Source organism: Heterocephalus glaber, unplaced genomic scaffold, assembly GCF_053883595.1.
Source record: "Heterocephalus glaber isolate CG9 unplaced genomic scaffold, H.glaber_assembly_v1.0 deba00001111, whole genome shotgun sequence".
Lineage (NCBI taxonomy): Eukaryota > Metazoa > Chordata > Mammalia > Rodentia > Bathyergidae > Heterocephalus > Heterocephalus glaber.
The window spans coordinates 843,369-864,685 of NW_028258194.1; the positions used below are offsets into that span (position 1 = coordinate 843,369).

General features: G+C 45.9%; 1 protein-coding gene, 1 long non-coding RNA gene and 1 pseudogene across 5 annotated transcripts in view; 2 read left to right on the forward strand and 1 right to left on the reverse strand.

Moving 5' to 3' along the window:
* Nucleotides 1–402: 402 nt before the first annotated feature.
* On the reverse strand, nt 403–1,336 carry LOC101716399 (uncharacterized). Its single transcript, XR_002391584.2, has 2 exons — nt 610–1,336; nt 403–517 (listed from the first exon to the last, which is right to left on the reverse strand). It is a non-coding gene; the product is annotated as an uncharacterized LOC101716399 (long non-coding RNA).
* Nucleotides 1,337–1,612: 276 nt separating this feature from the next.
* The window catches only part of Nt5c3a (5'-nucleotidase, cytosolic IIIA), a 54,042-nt gene continuing 34,337 nt past the window's right edge, over nt 1,613–21,317 (forward strand). Inside the window, exon 1 of one of the 3 annotated variants that reach the window (XM_004872199.4) lies at nt 1,613–1,786. Coding sequence is in view for 1 of the 3 variants with exons in the window: in XM_004872195.3 (XP_004872252.1) it covers nt 1,649–1,786 (138 nt within the window). In the remaining 2 variants the exon portion in view is untranslated. Of the gene's footprint in view, nt 1,787–11,610; nt 11,699–21,317 lie in introns of those variants that run through there. The other 2 variants (XM_004872195.3, XM_087210115.1) reach the window with 2 other exon arrangements.
* On the forward strand, nt 1,876–17,930 carry LOC147828380 (aldehyde dehydrogenase family 3 member A2 pseudogene; annotated as a pseudogene). Its single transcript, XR_015450891.1, has 3 exons — nt 1,876–1,911; nt 4,518–11,698; nt 14,306–17,930. The product of XR_015450891.1 is annotated as an aldehyde dehydrogenase family 3 member A2 pseudogene (transcript).

Here is a 21,317-nt window from a genome sequence, read left to right on the forward strand (position 1 = left end):
CTTCTTTTAGGCCAAATGGAAGAAGGAATGCCTGTAAAATACTGTTTAAAATTAAATGGATGGGAGTGACTCCCTGGGCTCCATTGTTTCTAATTGCACTAACCCCAGGGAGGGGGGTCTACAATGTTCCCTCAGGAGGGTCTGTCTTCAGGCACATGAGTTCCCCAAAGCCTGTCCTCAGCCCCCTGTTCTACAAGTGCCCTTGGTTCAAAGTTATCAGCACACCAAAAAATACACATTGTGGGGGACTGGCATTTCCTGAACCCCTTCATATATAATGGGTTTTCAGAGAAAGCTTTTTCTTCCATTTGCTATTTTTCAAATGGATTCAGCTCAAGTAATAATACAGCCAAGTGTCTTTGTTACTTTCTCATCACTGAGACAGACTAGCTGACACCACAGTTTAAAGGAGGAAATGTTTATTTTAGCTCATAGTTTGTAGAGGTTTCAGTCCATAGTCAGCTGGCTCCAGGGCAGGCTGGCTTGGCAGAGGGAACTGGCAGTGGTAAAACAGCTCCTGGCATGGCAGGCAGGCAGGCAGCAGAATGAGATCAAGGGAGGAGGAAGGGAAGATGCACCCTTCCAAGCCATGGGCCTTCCGTGACTCACCTCAACCAAGCTTCGCTTCCCAACGTCACATTCAGCTACAAACTCCTCAGTGGATTAGTCCATTGATGAATATCATCCCCCCACGATCCAATCACTTTCCAAAAGCCTCACTTATGAGTGCATGAGGCAATCTGAGCAACAAGAGAAATAGTACTGATTCATATGAGAGGAAGACCGCTGTGGCGGCACACGCCTATGATCCCAGCAACCTGAGAGGCGAAGGCAGGAAGACTGGAAGTTCGAGCCCAGTCCTGGCAATTTAGCAAGACTCTGTGTAAAAATAAAAAATAAAATAAGGACTGGGTAAGGTCCTGGGTGCAAAGGTCCTGGGTCCAATCCTCAGCGCTAAAAGCAAACAAAAATAAGTAAATCCCTTTTTGACACTTGATCTGTTCATTAAAAGAAGTTTTTATACAGCTAAAGAGGTTCACATCCGCGAGGCATGTCGCCCAGGGCTGCGGCCCCAGCGAGCCTAGAGGCTGAGGAGGGCTGCCTGGCACTTGCAGACCAGCGCGATTGAGGCGCTCCGCCGCGGGGGCCTGCTGGGAGTTGCAGTCCAGCGCGACTGAGGGGCTCCCCCGCGGGGCCTGCTGGGAATTGCAGTCCAGCGCAGCTGAGGCGCCGAAGGCAGAAACGATTTCGAATAGGCCAAGGGTGGAAACCAACTGCTGCTGGACCAGGGCTCGTTTGAACCGCTGCCTCCTTGCCTTTAGCAGAGAGAGCTAATGAGTACCTTCCCTCTCCGGTCCCAGCAGCACTGCCTCAGGCCCCGGTTCTACGACAGTTTCGCTCCGTTCCTGGGCTCCTGCACGTGCATCTCGGCACTGCCTGCGGGGCTTTCCGGAGCTCGGGGGCGGAGCTTCTTGGGGGCGAGACGTACGTGAGCGGCGTGGGGGCGGGGCCTGTGCGGAGGGCCGTTCCAGTAGGGCGCTCTTGGGCGATCCACGTGACCACGCTCGGGGGCGGGGCCTGCGTGCGGGGGCGGGCACGGCGCGGGAGGCTCTGTTTCGGTTTCCGGCCGCGGCGCACGAGGCCGCCCATGGACCGCGCGGCGGTGGTGCGGGTGGGCGCGGCGGCGAGCGCCGGCTTGTGCGCCCTGCTGGCGGGGGCGGTGCTGGCGCAGCACCTCCTCAGCCTGCGCCGGAGGACGGGCCGCAAGACCAAGATCATCGAGATGGTGAGCGCGGCGGCGACTCGCGCGTGGGCCTGCGGCCGCCGTGGGTCGCGGGCTCCTCCGTCGCAGAGCTTGGAGAAGCGCCCGCGCTGATGTTTCCGACAGTGTCTCCCCGCGCGCTGGCGCAGGCTCGTCATCCCAGCCCCGGAGGCTGAGGCGGGAGGGTCGCCGTGAGTTCGAGGCCAGCCTGGGCTACATAGCGAGCCCCGTCTCAAAAACCAAAACCAGACCCCCCCCCCCAAACCTGCCTCAAAGATGTGCTAGAAGTACATTATAAGTAACGTTCGGCAGCTGGGTTTGTTTAGCTCTGTAATTACCTGGAGCTGACCTAGGCAGGACCAGTCCGCCTGCTTTCCTGAGGCGCACTGTCCTGGGTCCGCCCAGACCGGGTGCTGGGCAAGCGGGCACCTGGGCGAACACCTGGGCAAACACCTGGGTAAACACCTGGGTGCCTGTGCTGCCTAGGTAACGTCGGCCCAGGTTGCGCAGGCGCGCTCCGCTGCTGGAGGTGTGGGCAGGTGGAGGCCCGCCGCACCGGGATGAATGCGGGAGCGTCTTTGCTTTATTAAGTTCAACAGCTCCCACAGATCTCATTCTAGTAAGATTCCTAGATTTTGAGCTAATGTGCTCTTGGGTTATGTAACTTATTTTCTCTGCCTCTGTATTCTTAGCAGTTTTGGGGGCGGGGCGGGTACCGGGAACAGAACTCGGGTCCTTGCACTTTCGAGGCAGGCGGCGGAACCACTGAGCTAAATCCCTGGCCCCTTAGCACATGTTTTTGTCTCTGAAGTTGCCTTTTGTTCACGATACTGTCTTGTTTTTTTTTTTTTTTTTTTTTAGTGTCTTGTTTAAAACAACGATTTTCTTTTGCCCCACACTCAGAATTTATAATATATATGTGAAAAAAATTACCTTATCTTCCTGTATATACTTATGTTGTGGATTGGTCTTTCAAAATTCTAAGGAACGGTTCGCCCTCTTTGAAAAATAATGGACCAAAAAAAAAAAAAAATGAAGGAACATCAGGAATGCTAACTTCACTTACTGTCCTGTAGACACCAGTATGCTTTTACGTAGACAGTACAGTATTTTAATGGGTGTGACCTGCAAGTAACTTTACAGTGAAAATTGGTTTTAACTCTTGTGATTTTCATAGGTTGCTTCTTCAGATGGGAAAAGTATTTCACTGTGAGACCCAAAATGTAGGTTCCAGCCCTGGTTCTTTCCCTTTAGAACACTCATGTTTTAGGGGTCTGCGCCTGCCATTGCCCACCTTCATCCATTAGGTCTTCTACACTCCCAAATGAGACATTATCTTGCAGGAGTTTCTGTGAGTCTGGGTCAGTGGCTAGGAGGCTGTACCTGGTCAGTGGAAATGTCCTGTAGGGCAGAGACCTAAGGACAAGGCATCAGGGTGGAGATAGGTAGAGGTCAGTGCAGGTGGCTGCTGCTTTCCTTCCAAAGTACTGTAGTCATCATTTTGAGTCTTCCCTGAGGCCACGGAGCAGCCTCCCCCAACCTGTTAGCCGAGGTGGAGCTGGGCAGATTCTCTTTCTAGCACCCAAACTGTCTTTAAGTTGCTAACTAATCTGGCATAGTCAAGCACTTTATCTTAATTTTGGGGGATACTTGGAATTGAACCCAGGGCCTTGTGCAGGCTAGACAAGCACTGCCACTGAGTTGTGTCCCCAGCCTTTTCTTTTCTCTTTTGGCTCAGGCTCTCACTAAGCTGCTGGACTGACCTTGAACTCTCTGCCTCCTGCCTCAGCCTCCCAGTTCACTGGGATTTCTGGCATGTGCTGCTATGCATAGACAAACTTTTATTTTTAAGTAAACTTTTATTTTAGAACAATTTAGATGTAGAGAAATACTGATTAGGTAAGGATAGTTTTCCTATGTCCCCTATGCAGTTGCCTCTATGGTTGACATCATACATTGCTATGGTTCAGTTGTTACAGTTGATGAGCAGTGCTGATACTTTCTTCAGTGTCTGTGCTTCATTCAGATTTCCAGTGCCCCCTTCACATGTGCTCCGCCACTGAGATACACCCTTCTTCTGCCTCCTCCTGACTGTGCCAGTTTCAGATGTTCCTTAATGTTCCTCACTATTTTGAGTAGTTGTGGTCAGGTATTATTCAGAGTGTCCCTCAGTTGGATTTTTGTCTGCATTTTTCTTACGATTAGCTGAGTTTGTAGTTTTTGTAGTTTTTTAAGTTACTTCCCCTTCGATCCCCGGTACCAAAAAAAAATAAAGTTACTTCCCCTCTCTCACTGTGTTCTTTGGAAGTCACTGTGAAATGTCCACCCCCACCCCCACCCCCCGCCAATCTCATATTAGGGATTGAACCCAGGGCCTTTGACCTAAGCTATATCTCTGTTTCACAAAGCTTAATTTTAGTGTCTTGGTAAGTTGCCTAGGCTGGTCTCAACCTCCCATCCTCCAGTCTCAGCCACCCATGCTGGCATTAGAGGCATGCACCATCAGACCTGGCTGAATTGTCCACCTGTGGTGTCACATGCCTGTAATCTCAGCACTTGGGAGGCCGAAGCAGGAGGATGGTGAGTTCCAGGCTCACCTGGGCTACATGAAGACACCCTGTTTAAAAAAAAAAAGCAGGTCTCTGTGCGTGTTGGGACTTTGTCGCTGGTGAGGCTGTGAGGAGTCAGTGAGGAGAGGAGTCGGTGGTGGAACCTGTGGCCAGGGTCAGCTGTGGCTTCCAACCGAAATTAAGAGGCAAGCGAGAGGAGGGACAGGTCCTCCTGCTTCAGTTTCCTTCCAGCCTGCAACGCAGCTGTGCTGCAGCGCCCTGGGACCTCGCCTTTCTCCTCTGGACTAGCCACGGAGCACAAAGTCCAGCAGCTCGGGCAGGTATACTGGTCCAGCCAGTCACAGCCCCTGCAGTTCTGGCTGCAGCATCTGACCCCTGTGACGCTTGAAGTGGGAGGGAAAAGTCCATGTTATGTTCATAAAGATTGTGACCTAGACGTTGCTTGCAGACAAATAACCTGGGGAAAGTTGATGAATTGTGGTCAAACATGCACCATTCCTGACTATATTCTCTGTGATGCCTTCCTCCAGAATCAGATTGTGCAGAAGATTAAGGAAACTGAAGGAATTAATGGAGAAAATATAAAAGAATCTCCTATTTATGAAAGGATCATCAATCGTCATCTCTTTAAGAGGATAGAAAGCTTGCTTGAAGGACAAAAGATAGCTTTTGGTGGGGAGACTGATGAGACTACATGGTATCTAGCCCCAGTGATACTTACTGATGTTGATCCTAAATCCAAGGTGATGCAAGAAGAAATTTTTGGACCAATTCTTCCAATAGTGTCTGTCTGTGAAAAATGCAGATGAAGCCTTAAACCTCATAATGAATGTGAAAGGGCCCTGGCTTTCTATTTTCTCATAGCAATAAGCTCATCAAACTGAGGATTGATGAGAAATCCGGTGGTGGTGTCACAGTCCCTGATGCCCTCATGCAGTTTACACCCAATTCACTGGCCTTTGTGAGGGAGAAGGTGCCAACAGACTCAGATATCCTCCCGTCAGCCATGCAAAGGTAAATTTGGCAAAGTTCTTGCAGCTTAAACAGTTCAACAAAGGAAAATTTGGGCTCCTGTTGCTCACTTTTCTGTGTACAGTGGCAGCGGTGTTCTTCAAGGCTGGATACTACTGAACAATGATCTTCTTAACCTCTTAGTTGCCTCTACTGAATTATTTCTGTACTCAATGGTTAATGAACCAGTAATTTTTTTTTTTTTGGTACCGGCGATCAAACTCAGGCCCTTGTGCTTGGGAGGCAGGCGGCAAAACCACTGAGCTAAATCCCCGGCCCATGAGACCCTGTCTTAATGGGAAAAAAAGGGGGAGGAGGCTAGGACGTAAGGGGTGCCCCTCACCCATTGAGACTTGAAGAGTTGACCTCCAGAAGCTGGCCCTCTGGTCAGACTTGGTCTCCATCCTTCCTCATCCTCTGTTACCTGAAAGGTTTTTTGCTTGTGGCAGTCTGTGTGCCTGTTCAGAAATACTTTTTGTGACTTGTATCACTCAGAGCATTTGTAAGTTATAAGGCTTCCTTGAAGATATCTCTTATTCATATGGTGGTGTTTTGTTTTTTGTTTTTTTTGGTACCGGGGATCGAACTCATGTCCTTGCGCTTGCGCAGCAGTCGGGGAAACCACTGAGCTAAATCCCCGGCCCCATATGGTGTTGAAGTGACAATTCTCCATGTTATATGACCTAACTTGAATTTTTAAAGTGCTTTAATAAAAGTAATTACAAAAATACTTAGCTCTCAGGGCCTTAAGGTTGCAAATTAGTAAGTCTTCAAGGACAAACCTTTTAAAGAATCTCATTTCTATAGCACAATGCAAGTCCATTTTACTCTTTAGCTTTAGAAAGACCACTTTTTGAATAAGTTCAGCTTAGTGGGGAAGTCATTTCCTGTCATAGAAAAAGAGGCCTTGGATGTCAGGACTTCGGGGCTGAAGAGCCTCATGGGTCACAGAGCTGGTGGCTCCTGAGGAGAAATGTGGAGAATAACCGGAAGTCAGTCGGCCAGACTGAAAGGGAAGGAGAGTGGAGAGAGGGTCTCCTGAGCAGGTGAGAAGTTACTCTCACCAAAGCCTTACATGCCCAAGACCTGAGCTGCCGCAGCCAGGGGAAAGTGCTAGAGGAGGCCTGTGGAATGTGGCATCCTCTGCTGGCCAGTGCTGCCCTGGGCCACGAGCTTCCCCTGCTCAGAACTGGCAAGAGACTCGGGCCTTACTCAGTGAGAGAATGTCATTCACTTTATTGAACGTATAATCAACTGTTGAGTAATTTGTTCTATCAAGGCTCCTTGAAGTATGTTGTGTCTACAACAGTATGAGGAGTCAAGAATTAATCACTGGCCTGGTTTAGGAATAAATCCCTTAAACTGTGGTTCTAACAGAATAATCAATCATAGAATTTCTTAGAATTTATATTTGGAATTTACATTTACTATCTTAAATTGTACATTATAATTTCTAGTTAAGCTAAATTACTGATTTGTCTACTAACATATTCTCCTCCAAAATAAGTACATTATATTTTATTAAAAAACAAACTTGTGGGCCGGGGATTTAGCTCAGTGGTTCCGGCGCCTGCCTTGAAAGCACGAGGTCCTGAGTTCCATCCCCGGTACCAAAAAAACCCCACAAAAACCAAACTTGTGGGAAGCTCTATTGCACATGGCTCAGAATGTGATGCAGACATGGTTCCCCAGATTTCTGCACAGCAGTGCTGTCTGTTCTCTGTTCCTTACTGTGCAGTCATTATCCTGTCCGTACAGGCCTATAGGTGCTGGTTTGTGTGATGGGTCAGAGTAAAGGGCTGTTTTATTGTGTTGAACGTCCTTTCAGCTTGGGCCTTGTGCGCTCTGTCCCTTGACTCTTAGGTCCTTGCCCACCTCCATCAAGTCAGTAAGCTTTTTCCAGGTGAAATGAAAGGTTGGATGTCGAGTAGATGATTCTGCAAGAATGGAAAAAGTTAACTTTTACTAGGGATTGAATAAAGGCCTTTGCACTGAGCTACATCCCCAGTCCTTTTTTATTTTGAAACAGGAATTCCCTAAGTTGCTAAGTTGCCCAGTCGGGGGGAGAACTTGAGACCTTTCTGCCTCAGCCTCCCAAATACTGGGACTGCAGGCATGCACCCTCACTCCTGGCCCTAAATTAGTTTTGTTGGCACACAGTTGTGTTTGTGCATTTATATATTGTCTAGAGCTGTTTTCATGTAACATTCATATTGAGTGGCTGTAGCTGAGAGTGGATCCCTTTCTGCTCCTTCTCAGCACATTACAAATCCCAGTGACTTGCTGTAACTTGACAGCACTTCAGGTATCACCTGCATCACCCATCTGTGAAAAACCTGTTCAAAGATGAGCTATGTAAGAATCTTAGTACAGATCAGCATTGCAAATACACATTTACGATAGATCTTGATGATAGGGACTGGTCACTTTGAAGGCAAGTTAAGCAAAATGTAATTTTTAAAACTTCAGTTATGTGTCCTTGTCCCCTCTTCTCACCCCTCCCTCTCAGACCTAGGGCCTCATACGTACTAGGCAAATGCTCTACCACTGAGCTACATCCTTAGCTTTTCAAAAGTTTCTTTTGAGACAGTTCCACAAGTTGCCCCACGTGAGCTTCCTGAGTGACTGAGACTGCAGGCATGTGCCACTGTTCCCAGATTATAGTTGGATTTTGTTTGTTTTGATTTGGAGGGAAGATCCCTGTTCCCAGGCAGGTTGTGAACTCTTGGGCTCCTGTGGTCCTCCCACAGCTCCCAAGGCAGCCGGAACACCGGTGTGCACTACCACTCCCAGTGGTTCTCCTGGGGTTTCCCCAGTAAAGCTGTGCACATTTGTTTTTCTTTTGTTAAATAAATACCTCTCTATCCTCTTGGCCCACAAACTTTAGAATATTCATTGAGGGACCATTTATAGAAAGTTCCCTGACCCTGGGCTAGTGGGTAAATTCCTGCCAAAATTTTATGATCTGTTTGGGGAAAGCTGAACATACTGTACAGAAAAGCAAATACTTTGTATGCATAACCATACTATAGAGTGTGATTACTTCTCTTTTAACAGCTTCTTGTTATCAAATATATATGGTTAAAGTTAAATCATAAATAGAAATGTCATGGAGAAAGACTCACTGGAGATTCAGAGCTTCACAAGTTATCAATACTTCAGTTTGTCCTGATTTCAGGACCGGATTTTCTGCTTTCAGGGTGTAAAAAATTTAGTCATCACCATCATCTCAGATAACATTCATGTTAATGGAATAGTCTCTCTTTTCTGCAGGATTGGGGTTTGAATCCAGGGCTTTTGCACTGACTGAGCTACATCCCTACCCCTTTTTACATTTTTCATTTTGGTACTAAATTGCCCTGCAGGGTCTTGAACTTGCATTCTCCTGCCTCACGTGCTGGGATTACAGGTGTGCACCACTACACTCATCTCCTGAAGCAGTCTCTTACCAGAATACTGCATAGTTCACATGAGTAGATCAGGGCCAGGGATTTAGCTCGGTGGTTCTGCTGCCTGACTCGCAAGCGCAAGGACCCAAGTTTGATCCCCGGTACCAAAAAAAAAAAAAAAAAAGAAAAGAAAATGTACCACATGAGTAGATCTTCCTTTTATACCCAGGCATTTTGCTGACGTGATTCCCTGGTGTGTCTGGGTTCCCGTCACTATCTCGAAGGCCAGTGCAAGTGCTGCTCTGAGTTACCCAGTCGGAGCAGAGGAGGCGAGGATGGGAGCTAGCCAAGGTATGCAGCCACGTACACATTTTTCGGTCTCCTGTTCTAGCTTTACAATTCATTTAGAGTTTGCACTCTTAACCTAGGATTACAGAACTACCGTTTTTATTTTTGCGGTGTCTGGAACTGATCCTAGTACCTTGCACACAGTAGGCAAGCACTCCTCCAGTGAGCTGCACCTGCAGTCCCTGTTTTAGTATTTTTTAAAACCAGTGGGTACAGTGTCGCACGCCTGTAATCCCTGCATTCTGGAGGCTGAGATGGGGGATCACCAGGAGTTTGATGCCAGCCTGGGCTACATAGTAAAACCTTATCTCAAAAAAAAAAGGCCACGGGCTGGGGATTTAGCTCAGTGGTTCTGCCACCTGCCTCATAAGCCTGAGGTCCTGAGTTCGATCCCCGGTACCAAAAGAAAAAACAAACCAAAAAACTCAAAAAGCATATTTTTTTAACACTGTGGTTTTCTAAAACTGGGATAAGATCAGTTTTCTAAGCAGGTGCTCAGTACTTGTCCCTTACTTAGGGACCTAGTTACCTCTGTCAGAGCACTGCATGCCTGAGTCACCTGAAAGAATGAGAACTTTGGTTTTGAGCAGATCTGGTCTCACTCACATCCTGGCTTTTCTACTTAATGATTATTGTTATCTTGAACAAATTTCTAACCTTGCCAAGTCTTGAACAAATTATCTTTAAAATTGTTTTTTTGGTACCAGGGATTGAACTCGGGTCCTTACACTTGCGAGGCAGACAGTGGAACCACTGAGCTAAATCCCCGACCTTTTTTTTTTTTAAGCTGGGTCTTGGTCAATAGTTCTGGCTGGCCTGGAACTTGGAGTGTCACCCAGGCTAGTCTCAAATTCACAATCCTTTTGCTTCAGCCTCTGGCATGCTGAGATTTCAGGCATGTGGAATTAGAATTTTTAAAAAGTTCCTCAATCTTTCTAAGCCTCAGCTTATTATTATTATTATTATTTTTGGTACTGGGGATCAAACTTGGGTCCTTGTGCTTACTGAGCTAAATCCCCAGCCTCAGCTTATTTTCTGTGAATTGTCTGTGAAGAGGAAAGTACTAGTATCTGGCTTTAGTTGTGGGTATGAAATGATTTAATGAACGTGAGATACTCGGCCACATCTGGCCTGTAGTCACTGCTTGATAAACAGTAGACGTAATTGTTACCGTAAAGTATAGTCTGTGTGTTCCTTCTCCCTCCCCTGCTCCTCTTATTTGCCCTTTTGGAGGCAGTGGGGAGTCATAAAATGTGTTTTGTGTTTTGGTTGTTGCTGTTGTTTTGGTGCTGACATCAAAGGTTTCAACAGAATAGTTAAATAGCCAACACTGAGCTGGTGCAGATAATGCGGATGTGGGGGAGTGAAGGGGAGGGCCTGGAATGAAGGGCATCAGTCGTGTTGGCAGCACCCTTGTGAACTAGGCCCCTGAGCAGGAAGATGGAGTCAGGGCTCAGGAGACAGAAAGCCTCCAAGGTGACTCAGCAGGACTTGATGGCAGCATGAACTCTGCAGTCACAAGCCTGGCATTGATCTAGATTCTCCAGTCACAACTGTGTAACCCTGGGCAAGGTACCTGGTTCTCTGACTTCCGTTTCCTCATCTGCTAATTGGGAGATAATAATAGCACTACTTACTGCATAGATTAGCTGCAGAGGTTAAGTGAGCTCACTAGGTGCTTGGGAAACTGCTGTCTTTGAGAGTTTAGTATTAATAATCGTTGAAGAGATTAATTATAGGGAAGAATGACTTTAAGGTTCCCAGGTAAACATTGATTCTGGCTGTGTTATTAACTAAGGTAGTAAAGGGGAAATCCCAGTACTTGGGAGACTGAAGCAGGAGGAGCGTGAGTTGAAGGCCAGCCCGGACTAGGTAGATAGCAAGACCCTGTCAAAAAAAAACAAAACAGGCTGGCCTCACATTCACAATCCTCCTGCTTCAGCCTTCCAAGTGCTGGAATTGTAGGTGTGCGCCACTATATCCAGCTTTCTAATTCTATTTTATTACCAGATTTCTTATTTTTCTATAATAGGAAACTGTCCAAAAAAAGTTGAGGTGGTTTGGTATTATTTATTTCTTCTTATATTCTTGGGGGGTTTTTGGTACTGGGGATCGAACTCGGGACCTTGCGCTTGCAAGGCAGGCGCCAGAACCACTGAGCTAAATCCCCGGCCCTCTTCTTATATTCTTTATTAAATTCTCCAAAGCAGGAATATTTATCCAATGAAGTAAAATGTAGGTACAGAACCAGAACAAATGTGTAGGTTTTGCGGGGGGCGGTTTTGGTACCTGGGATCAAACTCAGGTCTTTGCACTTTCGAGGCAGGTGGAGGAACCATTGAGCTAAATCCCTGCCCCTCATATGTGTCGTCTTAACGTGGGCCCCTAACCAGGCCTAAAGAATAACAAGAGTAAGAAATTATTTGGACAGTGGGTGAGGGAAGTGTCAGGACTGCCTGCCCCAGGAAAGTTGTCCTTTACTGTCACTCTTTAAACGGCTGGTGCTGTGGCTTTTGAAACTCCAGTAGGTTTCCTTCTGAGAGACAGAAACTTCTACCAAAACTTCCAGTGAGAAGATCAGATGTTCTTGGGTGCCGAACCAAGTGACAAGCCTCCTGGTGAGTCTATATTTAGAAAAGGGAGGAGAAACAAGATGTAAATACTGCTTCAGTGGAGCAACATTATCACATAGACTTTAAATCTCCCTGTTTCAGCTTTTGCAAGATAAATATCAGGGCTCAGATTTGGGACCTGTTAGGACCTGTTTAGAATTTGTGATTGTTCTTGTGAAGCGTTTCCCAGCCCATCTTTGTCATTGCCTCATGATTTCTCATAACCTCAGGATTATACCGTGTCTATCCTTTACTGTTCAGTGTGCTCTCTGGGTCTGGGTGGATGTGGTTCTTTCTTGTTCCCTGTTTTTGCAGGGTTCAGGTTTTGTACGTGTTAGGTAAGCACTGTGCCACTGAGGTACGTCCCCACCCTTTTTATTTGGAGGCAGACTCTTGGTAAGTTGCCCAGGCTGGCCTTGAACTTGAGACCCTTTTGCCTCAGCCTCTCTAGTGGCTGGGGTTACAGGTGTGTGCCAACACATCTGGCTGGGCTTGGTTCTTTTTTTTTTTTTTTTTTTTTAATTATTATTAGTTCTCTTGACTAAGAGAGACAGAAACCCTAAAATCATGGCTTCAATAAACAACACAAATTTTCTTTCTTTTTGGGTTGGGCTTTGAGACATTACGTGGGGGTGGGGGGGTGCCCCTTACTGTGCCATCCAGGCTAACCTTGCTCTTCCTATGTAGCCCAGGCTAACCTTGAACTCCTAGTCCTTTGCTTCAGCCTTCTAAGTCCTGGAACTACAGGCATATGCCACCATGGCCAGCTTTTCTTGTTTTACTTATTTACTTTTAGGGTTTTTTGGGGGAGAGCAAGACAGGGTCTCACTTTGTAGTGCAGGCTGCCCTTGAACTCACTTTGAAGCCCAAGCTGGCCTTGAACTCGCAATGCTCCTCCTGCCTCGGCCTCCTGAGTTCTGGGATCACAGGTGTGTACCACCATGCCTGGGTAGATTATGTATTTTTTGAACCCAGGCCATTGCACATGCTAAGCATGCCGGCCTAAAATTTCCTTGGTGTTTTTCATCATGAGAGGATGTTGCACTCCTGGCTAATATGACCATGTTCCAGGCGGCAGGGAAGAGAATACCCATTTCAAACAAGCAGAATTTTCTGCTTACATGTCATTGGAGAGAATGTGTTGTTAGCAGTTAGTATGGGTCCTTGCTTCAGTGATGATGGGGATTAGTACTGAGACATTACAAATTTACTAGCAGAAGTTGTTGTTGTTGTTTTTTTTTTTGGTACTGGGGATTGAATTCAGGTCCTTGCGCTTACGAGGTAGGTGGCAGAACCACTGAGCTAAATCCTCGGCCCAACTAGCAGAAGTTTTAATTGGAAACTAACTTCCTCCCTCCCTCCCTCCCTCCCTTCCTTCCTTCTCAGTACTGGGCATTGAACCCATGGCTGTTTGTTCTTTTACACAGAGCTACATCTCCAGCTACCCTTGGCTTTGTGGTGGACAGTCTTGCTAAGTACCCAGGCTGGGCTCAAACTTGAGATCCTCCTGCTTCAGCCTCCCAGAGTGCTGGGGTTGCAGGAGCACACCACTACACCACACTTTAAAATTTGCTGTAGAAAATAAACAAAGCTAATTACCTTATAGGCAGACCCAGCAAGACACTGAGAAATTGGCTCCTCCACAGACACACCTGGCAAAAGATACTTTCTACTTTTATGGGTCCAAAGGAATGTCATTAGTTATTCGTGGATTTTTTTCCCCCAAAGGACCAGAGGCCCCTGGATAGTGTGGAGCTTGGTTACTGGGCAGGCTGTTGGCCTAAAATGTGCTGAGAAATGTTTTCTGCCTCCCTCTGGGAGGAGATTTTATTAGGGAAGTGCATCTAGGGCGGTGGAGGGTTGGTTTTCCTTCTGATCTGGTGTCTGCTTGTCTGGCCCAATCTTCTTATCTGAGGACCACAGCGGCAGCTTGGTCAGCTGACAGCCTGACTTTTACTTACCATATCCCAGAGTTGTGCTGCCTGATTGTTCTCCCTGAGGCTGCTGCTTCAAGGTCTTACCATTAATTACCCTCTGTGTCAGTACATCCAACCTAGTGTACCCTGCTTATCAAAAACTGCTGGGGGGAAAAATAATAATTTTTTAAAAACCTCAAAAAAAACTATTGCCCCCCCCCCCCCCGGTGATTTAGCTCAGTGGTTCTGCTGCCTGCCTTGCAAGCCCAAGGACCCAAGTTTGATCCCTGGTACCAAAAAAAAAAAAACTACTGGGAATGTTTAGATTTTTAAAAATCTGTCACAGTAAAAGACACATTGCCATTAATCCCCTGCAGAATTCTTCCTCGTTTCCAGCACACCCCTTCTTTCTTGCTAATGCAGTTCAGGCTGGCCTGGAACTCACTGAGTAACCCAGGCTGGCTGGCCATGAACTCACAGTGATCCTCCTGTCTCAGCCTCCCCAGTGCTAGGATTACAGACATGTGCCACCAGGCCCAACTCTTGGCAATTTTTGACGCAGTTCTTGAGTGTCTTTATGAGGTGTGATCAAAAATTACAATGAATGCTGCTGCGAACAGAAAGGCAGCTCATAAAAGCATGGCGCTGTGTCCTTGTCCACCTCATTGACTGTGCAACTTCTGGCTCTTCCCCACAGTCACAATGACCATGAAAGTCAACATTTTGAATTTGTTCAGGACATCAGGGTGACCAGGACAGCACAACTAAAGACCCTCAGGAAAGAGGACTCCAAAGCTGCTTCAAAAAGTGGCAAGAATGATGGGCTAAGTGTGTTTGAAGTGAGGGGTGGATTTTGAGGTGGGGTTAATGGCAGTATGCCTTGTGCTGTGATAAAATTTTAAAATTGAAACATGGCATAGCTGAGGGTGCTGGGTGGTGATATGTCTGGGCATAGAGCGCTTGCTGATCGTGTAAAAGGCCCTGGATTCGATTTCGAGTACTGGGGGAGGGGGATGATAATAGCTTTTGAAGTTCAAATGAATAGCACATGGTGTGATTCATACTGTAACAATCATGATTCTTCCAGTTCGAATAAAATACATTGTAAGATAAAAATACATTAAACTCTTTCCTTTCGTTTTTATTTTTCGATGTTTTGTTTTTGAGGTGAGGTAACACTCTGTAGTCAGACTGACTTCAAACTGCTGTATAGGCTGGTGTCAGTCCTCCTGCATCAGCCTCCTGTATGCCAGGGTTAGGGTGTAACCATGTCCCATGTCTGACTATGTTAATCTCTCTCTCTCTCTCTCTCTCTCTCTCTCTCTCTCTCTCTCTCTCTCTCTCGGCCATAATTATAGAGGAGCTTGCATTTTTTTTTTTTTTTTTTTGAGACAGGGTCTCACTGTGTAGCCCAGGCTGGCTTTGAATTTACAATGATCCTCCTATGCACCACCACACCCAGCTCTACATTAAACTCTTAACATTGATGAAAAATTCATCCAGGATGAATCCCCATATAAGCAAACTATAGATGTTTTTGCCACAGGCTGTGTGACTTTCTCTCAAGTCTGTTTTCACGGTTTTCACATTTCCTGTGTGTTATCCTCATGCTCCAAGTTAACCACATTTTCCACTTTAATGAAAATTTAATTTCTCGTCTGATTACCTAGAAGTAGCTACCTCCTAATACAATTATAGCTTTAGGATTTCTCTTTTTCTTTTGCTGTGAAACCACTTTTCAACTGGCCCTAACATCTGAAGCTGACAGAACTGTGCTGTCAGAGACCCTCCCACCCCAGGTCCCTCTGCTTTCTGCGTTTGGCTCCAAACCCCCGCCTGCAGGCAGGGTGGGCAGGTTTCCCTCAGCACCACCATCCACAGTAACCTGCAGCAGTTAGAGAAGGACAACATCTTCCTGGGAAACACAGGGCCCTGTGTTGTTTTACACCAAAGAGTTCCAAAGCAGCATGTGTGGGAACTTGGAGGGAGGTCGGTTATCTAGCCCTGCCCTTCACAGATAATGACACAGCGTGGGTGGGCCTGGAGTCTAGATGTCCTCATGATTCTTACCTGCTACAGTTTGAGCACCTTTGGAGTAAATAAATCCTTCAGCTGCTCCATGTCAAGAAACTTCTGCAAACTTGCTCATAGTTAAAATGAGGGTTGCCAGACTGTTGCTTTCCAAAGAGAAAGAAGTGATGAGGATATAGAAAAATGGTTGAATTGTGATGTGTTTGAATAGTGAAATATGCAGCTGTTTGAACAAGCCGGGTGGGGTGGTGCACACCTGTAAACCCGGTAAACCCGGTACTTGGGAGGCTAGGCAGGAAGATCACAAGTTCAAAGCAAGCCTGGGCTGCATAGTAAGAGACTGTTGCAAACAAAAGACAAAGGGCCAGGGGTGTAGCTCAGTGGTGCTGTGCCTGCCCGGTAAGTACACGGTCCTGAGTTTGATCCCTTGTACTGGAAAGAAAATAAATTAATTAAAAACAAAAGACAAAAACCAACAGAAAAGGTAATCTGTATGTGTTAACATTGGAGTGTTTGAGACAGGATCTCTCTCTGTAGTCTAGGCTGCCTCAAATGCATGGTGATCCTCCTGCCTCAGCCTTCCAAGTGCCCTGTTACAGGCGTGGACCACCACACCCAGCTAGCATTAACATTTTTATTTTTTTATTTTATTTTTTTAGCATTAACATTTTTTTATTTTTGGTACTGGGGATTGAACTTGGGACCTTGCTCTTGTGAGCCACTGAGTTCAATCCCTGGCCCAGCATTAACATTTTTATTTTATTTTATTTTACTTTTTTGGGTACTGGGGATCGAACTTGGGTCCTTGCGCTTGTGCAGCAGGCGGCGAAACCACTGAGCGAAATCCCCAGCCTTAGGATTAACATTTTTAAAAGCTCAGGAGACAGTGGGACAATTGCTCCCAGGGGAAGTGGCAGGGCACAAGTGTATGTGTTTGTTGTTGGAGCTTTGGGCAAAGCTACTTAGAAGCTGTGTATAGTTGTCACAGTTTTTGCGATGTTTTGGATTATCTTTTTTTTTTTTCTTTTTTTTGGTACCAGGGATTGAACTTGGGACCTTATGCTTTCAAGGCAGGCAGCAGAACCACTGAGCTAAATCCCCGGCCCCCTGTGATTTTTTTTTTATCTTTAGTCCACTTGTTGAAATGTAATGTCATAGACGTTACCCGGGGCTGGGGATTTAGCTCAGTGGTTTCACCACCTGCTGCGAAAGTGCAAGGACCCGAGTTCGATCCCCAGTACCAAAAAAAAAAAAAGTTACCTGTCATTTTCTTCTCTCGTGAAACATCAGTCAAGGAAATTTAAGCCATTTTATTTTTTGGTCAGTAGGTGGCAGGCTTCTCTGTCCAGCACAGTGCTACTTGTCAACATGTTCTTTCCTGTGTTGTGTGCTATTTTTGTTTGCTTATTTGTTTGTTTCTTTGTTTGTTTGTGACAGGATCCTACTAAATCACTCAGTTGCTCAGGCTGGGCTCAAACTTGTAATATTCCTGCCTCAGCCTCCCAGAGTGCTGGGATTATAGGTGTGCACCACCAAGCCTGGCTTATTGTGTATGGTCACGTTAACTCTGAGACTTGCTTAAACCATTAAACTATAAAATGTGAAAATATAACCAAGGATGCCCACCTTCAGTCACGACAGACTTAATGCCACCTGTTAGGTTTTTTCATGTTTATCCCTCATTCTCAAGGTGCCAGTGGGTTACAGAACTGCTACAGTTGATGAGAAGGTTGGTTCCTTTGTTGGGCAAGTTCCTTCTTGTACGTAGTTGGAGGGAGATGGTGGCACTGCAAGATCCCTCCGGTCCTTGTGTCTCCTTCACCATCTGCCCCATCACAGCTGACTCGTTTAGCTCACCTCAATTTTCTTGTCACTTGGGATTTAGGTGGGGGACAGGATTAAGAGGACCATGATCTAACCCAGGCATGGTGGCACATGCCTGTGGTCGCAGACTTGCAGGCCTGAGGCAGCAGGATTGAGCCCACAGGTTGGAAAACAGCCTGAGCCAGCACAACGAAATGTCCCCTCCTAAAAACAAAACAGAACAAAACAGTTCCACGAGCAAAAATGTCATTGTGGGCTTATGCAGTCTTGCCTAAGAACAAGGATTGGTGTGTCCATCCAGAGCTCTCTCAAACTGTCAGTTCCAAGGGAGCGTGTCCTAGTTGGTCTGCTGAAGGGAGACCGACAAGCTGAGGGCCGGGGCATCACAGCAGATGGAAATGTTGCAAAGTAAAAACTTACTGGTGTCACTAAACTGAGTGCAAAGGAGACCTCACTGGGACCCGAAGGAGAAAGGAAGCAGAAAGGGATCCCCCTTGGCTGAGTGTGAAGGTGTCTACTCAGTGATCCAGTACGTTCTGCGGATTTATGTAGTTACAGTGTTCTGTTAACCTGTTCAGGAGCTAGCTAGTAAGTAGCAGGTCAGCTTTTAGCCTGATATTTCTGGCTCCCTTTGAAGCTTTTGAGTAAAGTTCTGAGTAAAATTACTCAGGGTAATTTTTAGTATGGTTGTAAATGTTTTACTGATTTTTTTTTTTTCTTTTTTGAAAGAGTGAATCCTGAGGATTGAATGTAGGCCCTTATACCTGTTGGGCAAGTTCTTTACCACTGAGCTATTTCCCCAGCCCTGGTATTTAAAATTTTTATCTCTTTCCGAGATAGATACTTTATTTTGTACACAGCTATGCTATGCTTGTGTGTGGGGGGGGGGGAGGTGCATATATATATATATATATATGTATATACATATACATATACATATATATACACACATACACATACTGGCCCTCTACACCCCTGGATTCTGCATCCTTGGAGTCAACTGTGGATTGAAAAAAAAAATTGCCTTTTACTGAACATGTAGATTCTTTTTATTGTCGTTATGCCCTAAGCAGTGCAGTGGAACAGCTGTTTACATAGGATCTATATTGTACTAGGTATTATAAGTAGTTGGGGATGGTAGCATACGCCTGTAATCCCAGCACTTTGGAGGGTGAGGCAGGAAAATCACAAGTTCAATGCCAGCCTGAACTACAGCAGGGAGAACCTGTTTCAAAAAAACAATTAAAAAGGTATTACTGAGTAGTTTCTCTGATGTGAAAAACAAAAAGTGTAAACAAGGATCAAAATGTATAACTGATATTGTGGAATAGGAAGAAAAGGTCTAAAGGAGCAGGGGAAGTGCGAGGGGAAGGGGAAAGGAAAGAAGGAAAAAGAAAAACTATGAGAAAAGGGAAAAATGGAAACAAAGCCTTTGTAAATAGGGAAGGGAGGAGGGGGTGAAGGGAGGGCAGGGGAGTGGGGAAAAATAAGAACCAAGATACATCATGTAAAGGTACAAGATCCCAATGATGAATATAATTGTGTTGTATACCTAAAATGTACCAATAAACTTAATGAAATTTTTTTTTAAGAAAAAGAGGTAGTATAAGTAATCGAGGTGATTTAAGGGAGGATGTACATATTTTGTATGTCAGCACTGTGCCATTTTATATAAGGGTCCTAAGCACCCTCAGATTTGGTGTTTGTGAGGACTGTGTGTGTGAGGCTTTGTCATATATTCCTAATTGTGTTAGATAGGGAAATCAAATGCTGCAGGAGTGTTGTTCTGTGTTCTGAGTGTTCTCCTAAGTGTTGTGGTTTGTTTAATGATGATATTATAATGTCTTCTTGATCACATGATGTAACCTGTGGTTCCAACACTAGGCAGTCTTGTTAGGGAATGAGGTTGTTTAGCAGCTGTTAAATCCTTGGTTTAAATCTCACTTTACCACATTATAATGATTTATCCTGTGAGACACCCTCACCCCCAGTGTAGGGCCTTCACATTCCCAGCCCATTCCCCTTTCTTTTAAAATTTTGAGATTGGGTCTCACTGCATTGCCAAATAACCCAGGCTGGACTTGAACTTGCCAACAACCCTCCTGCCTCAGCCTCCCAGAGTGTTGGGATTATAGGTATGTACTACCACACCCAGCTAAAATACTTAGATTTCTAAGGGCCCAATTACCAGTTACCTAGAATGGAAATAATTCACCTAGTCTTCTGCCCCTTGTCTCCTTAAAGGCATTAAGAATGTGTTCTACCAGATGTGGTGGTACATGCATGTAATCCCCGTACTTGGGAGGCTGAGGCAGGAGGATCACCAAGAGTTCAAGACCAGCCTGGGGTACGTAGAGAATTCAAGTCCAGCCTGAACTACACAGTGAGATCCTGCCTCAAAAAAAAATAGGGGCTGGGAATTTAGCTCAGTGGGTCCGCCGCCTGCCTCGCAGGCATAGGGTCCCGAGTTCAATTCCCTGGTACCAAAGAAACCAAACTTCTGTCTAGGTGCGGTGGTGCACACCTGTAATCTCAGCTATCGGGCAGGCTGAGGCAGGAGGACCGCAAGTTCAAGGGCAGCCTGGAAATATGACTGGCATGCCAAATTTTGAGCAGCAGTATTTTCTCTGAGCACCTAACACTCTAGGAAACAGAGCCTGGTCTCTGCATGCCAGCTGTGGTCACTGGATGTAGTTAAAAATGACCTCCTCGGAGGCTTGATGCATATAATCATTTCATCTTTAGTTACTGAGGTTTAATTTCAATAAAATTGTGTGAGAAACACTGGTCATTACCAAGCATTAGGCTCCATGTGTTTGGCTCATGTTGGAAACCCTCTGATAACTCAGAATATGCACAGATCAGAGAATCAGCTCCGGTGGTCTGCCCATGGATTTCCAGTCATGACTCAGCCTGAGGGGAGCCTTTATTATTAGGGTAACATTTACAATTGGAGGCCAGTTGTGGCAGTGCACACCTATAATCCCAGCTACTTGGAAGGCTGAGGCAGAAGGGTCATGAGTTTGAGATCACCCTGGGCAATCGAGTGAGATCTTGCTTCAACATAAAAACTGTAGGGGGTCCGGGGTGTGTACATTGTGTGGCCCGACTCCGCCCCGTCCTGGGGACAGTGCAGTTGTTCAGTATGAAACCTGACCATAAAGGCTGTCCGATGAGCTCGTGCCTCAGTGTTAGCTATACTACATGTCATTACAACTTTTCTCAGCTCAAAGTGTGTGCTTGGGGCTGCAGATGCTGCTCATTGACAGAGTGCTTGCCTCACGGGTACCCTGGGTTTGATCCTCAGCGCCACAAGAACATGAAGCAAGCATTTTGGCTCACTACGTTGCGTTCATTTAGCTGTTTATTTACATGTACTGTATTTCAAATGTTGCCAAGACTGGCCTCAGTCTCCTAGACTAAGCAATCTTCCTGCCTCAGCCTCCTGAGTAGCTGGGACTACAGGAATGCTGCACCAGGTCCACTGCCCCAGCTGGTCTGTGTTATGTTTATTAATATTCATGGAATTGTGGGAGAGTTTTGTAGCCCAGGCTGGCCTCAAACTCAGGTCAGCCTTCTGTTGGGATTACAGGCCTGTGCCACCATGCCTAGCTTCATGGAAATTTTGAAAAAGCTATGTTTTGTGGCTTCTTCTGTTTATAAACTGTTGAAACTCACCCAGGATTCCTCAGTGGTTTCACATAATGTGCTACTGGTTACTGGGTTTTTTTCAATTTTATGCTTGCAGTACATAACAGTGATTTGCTCTGTGTAGTTGCTGATGTTTAGTTTATAAACTTGAATCCCAGGATAATTCTTACTGCGTTCTTACTCTGATAGCATGTCGGATTTAC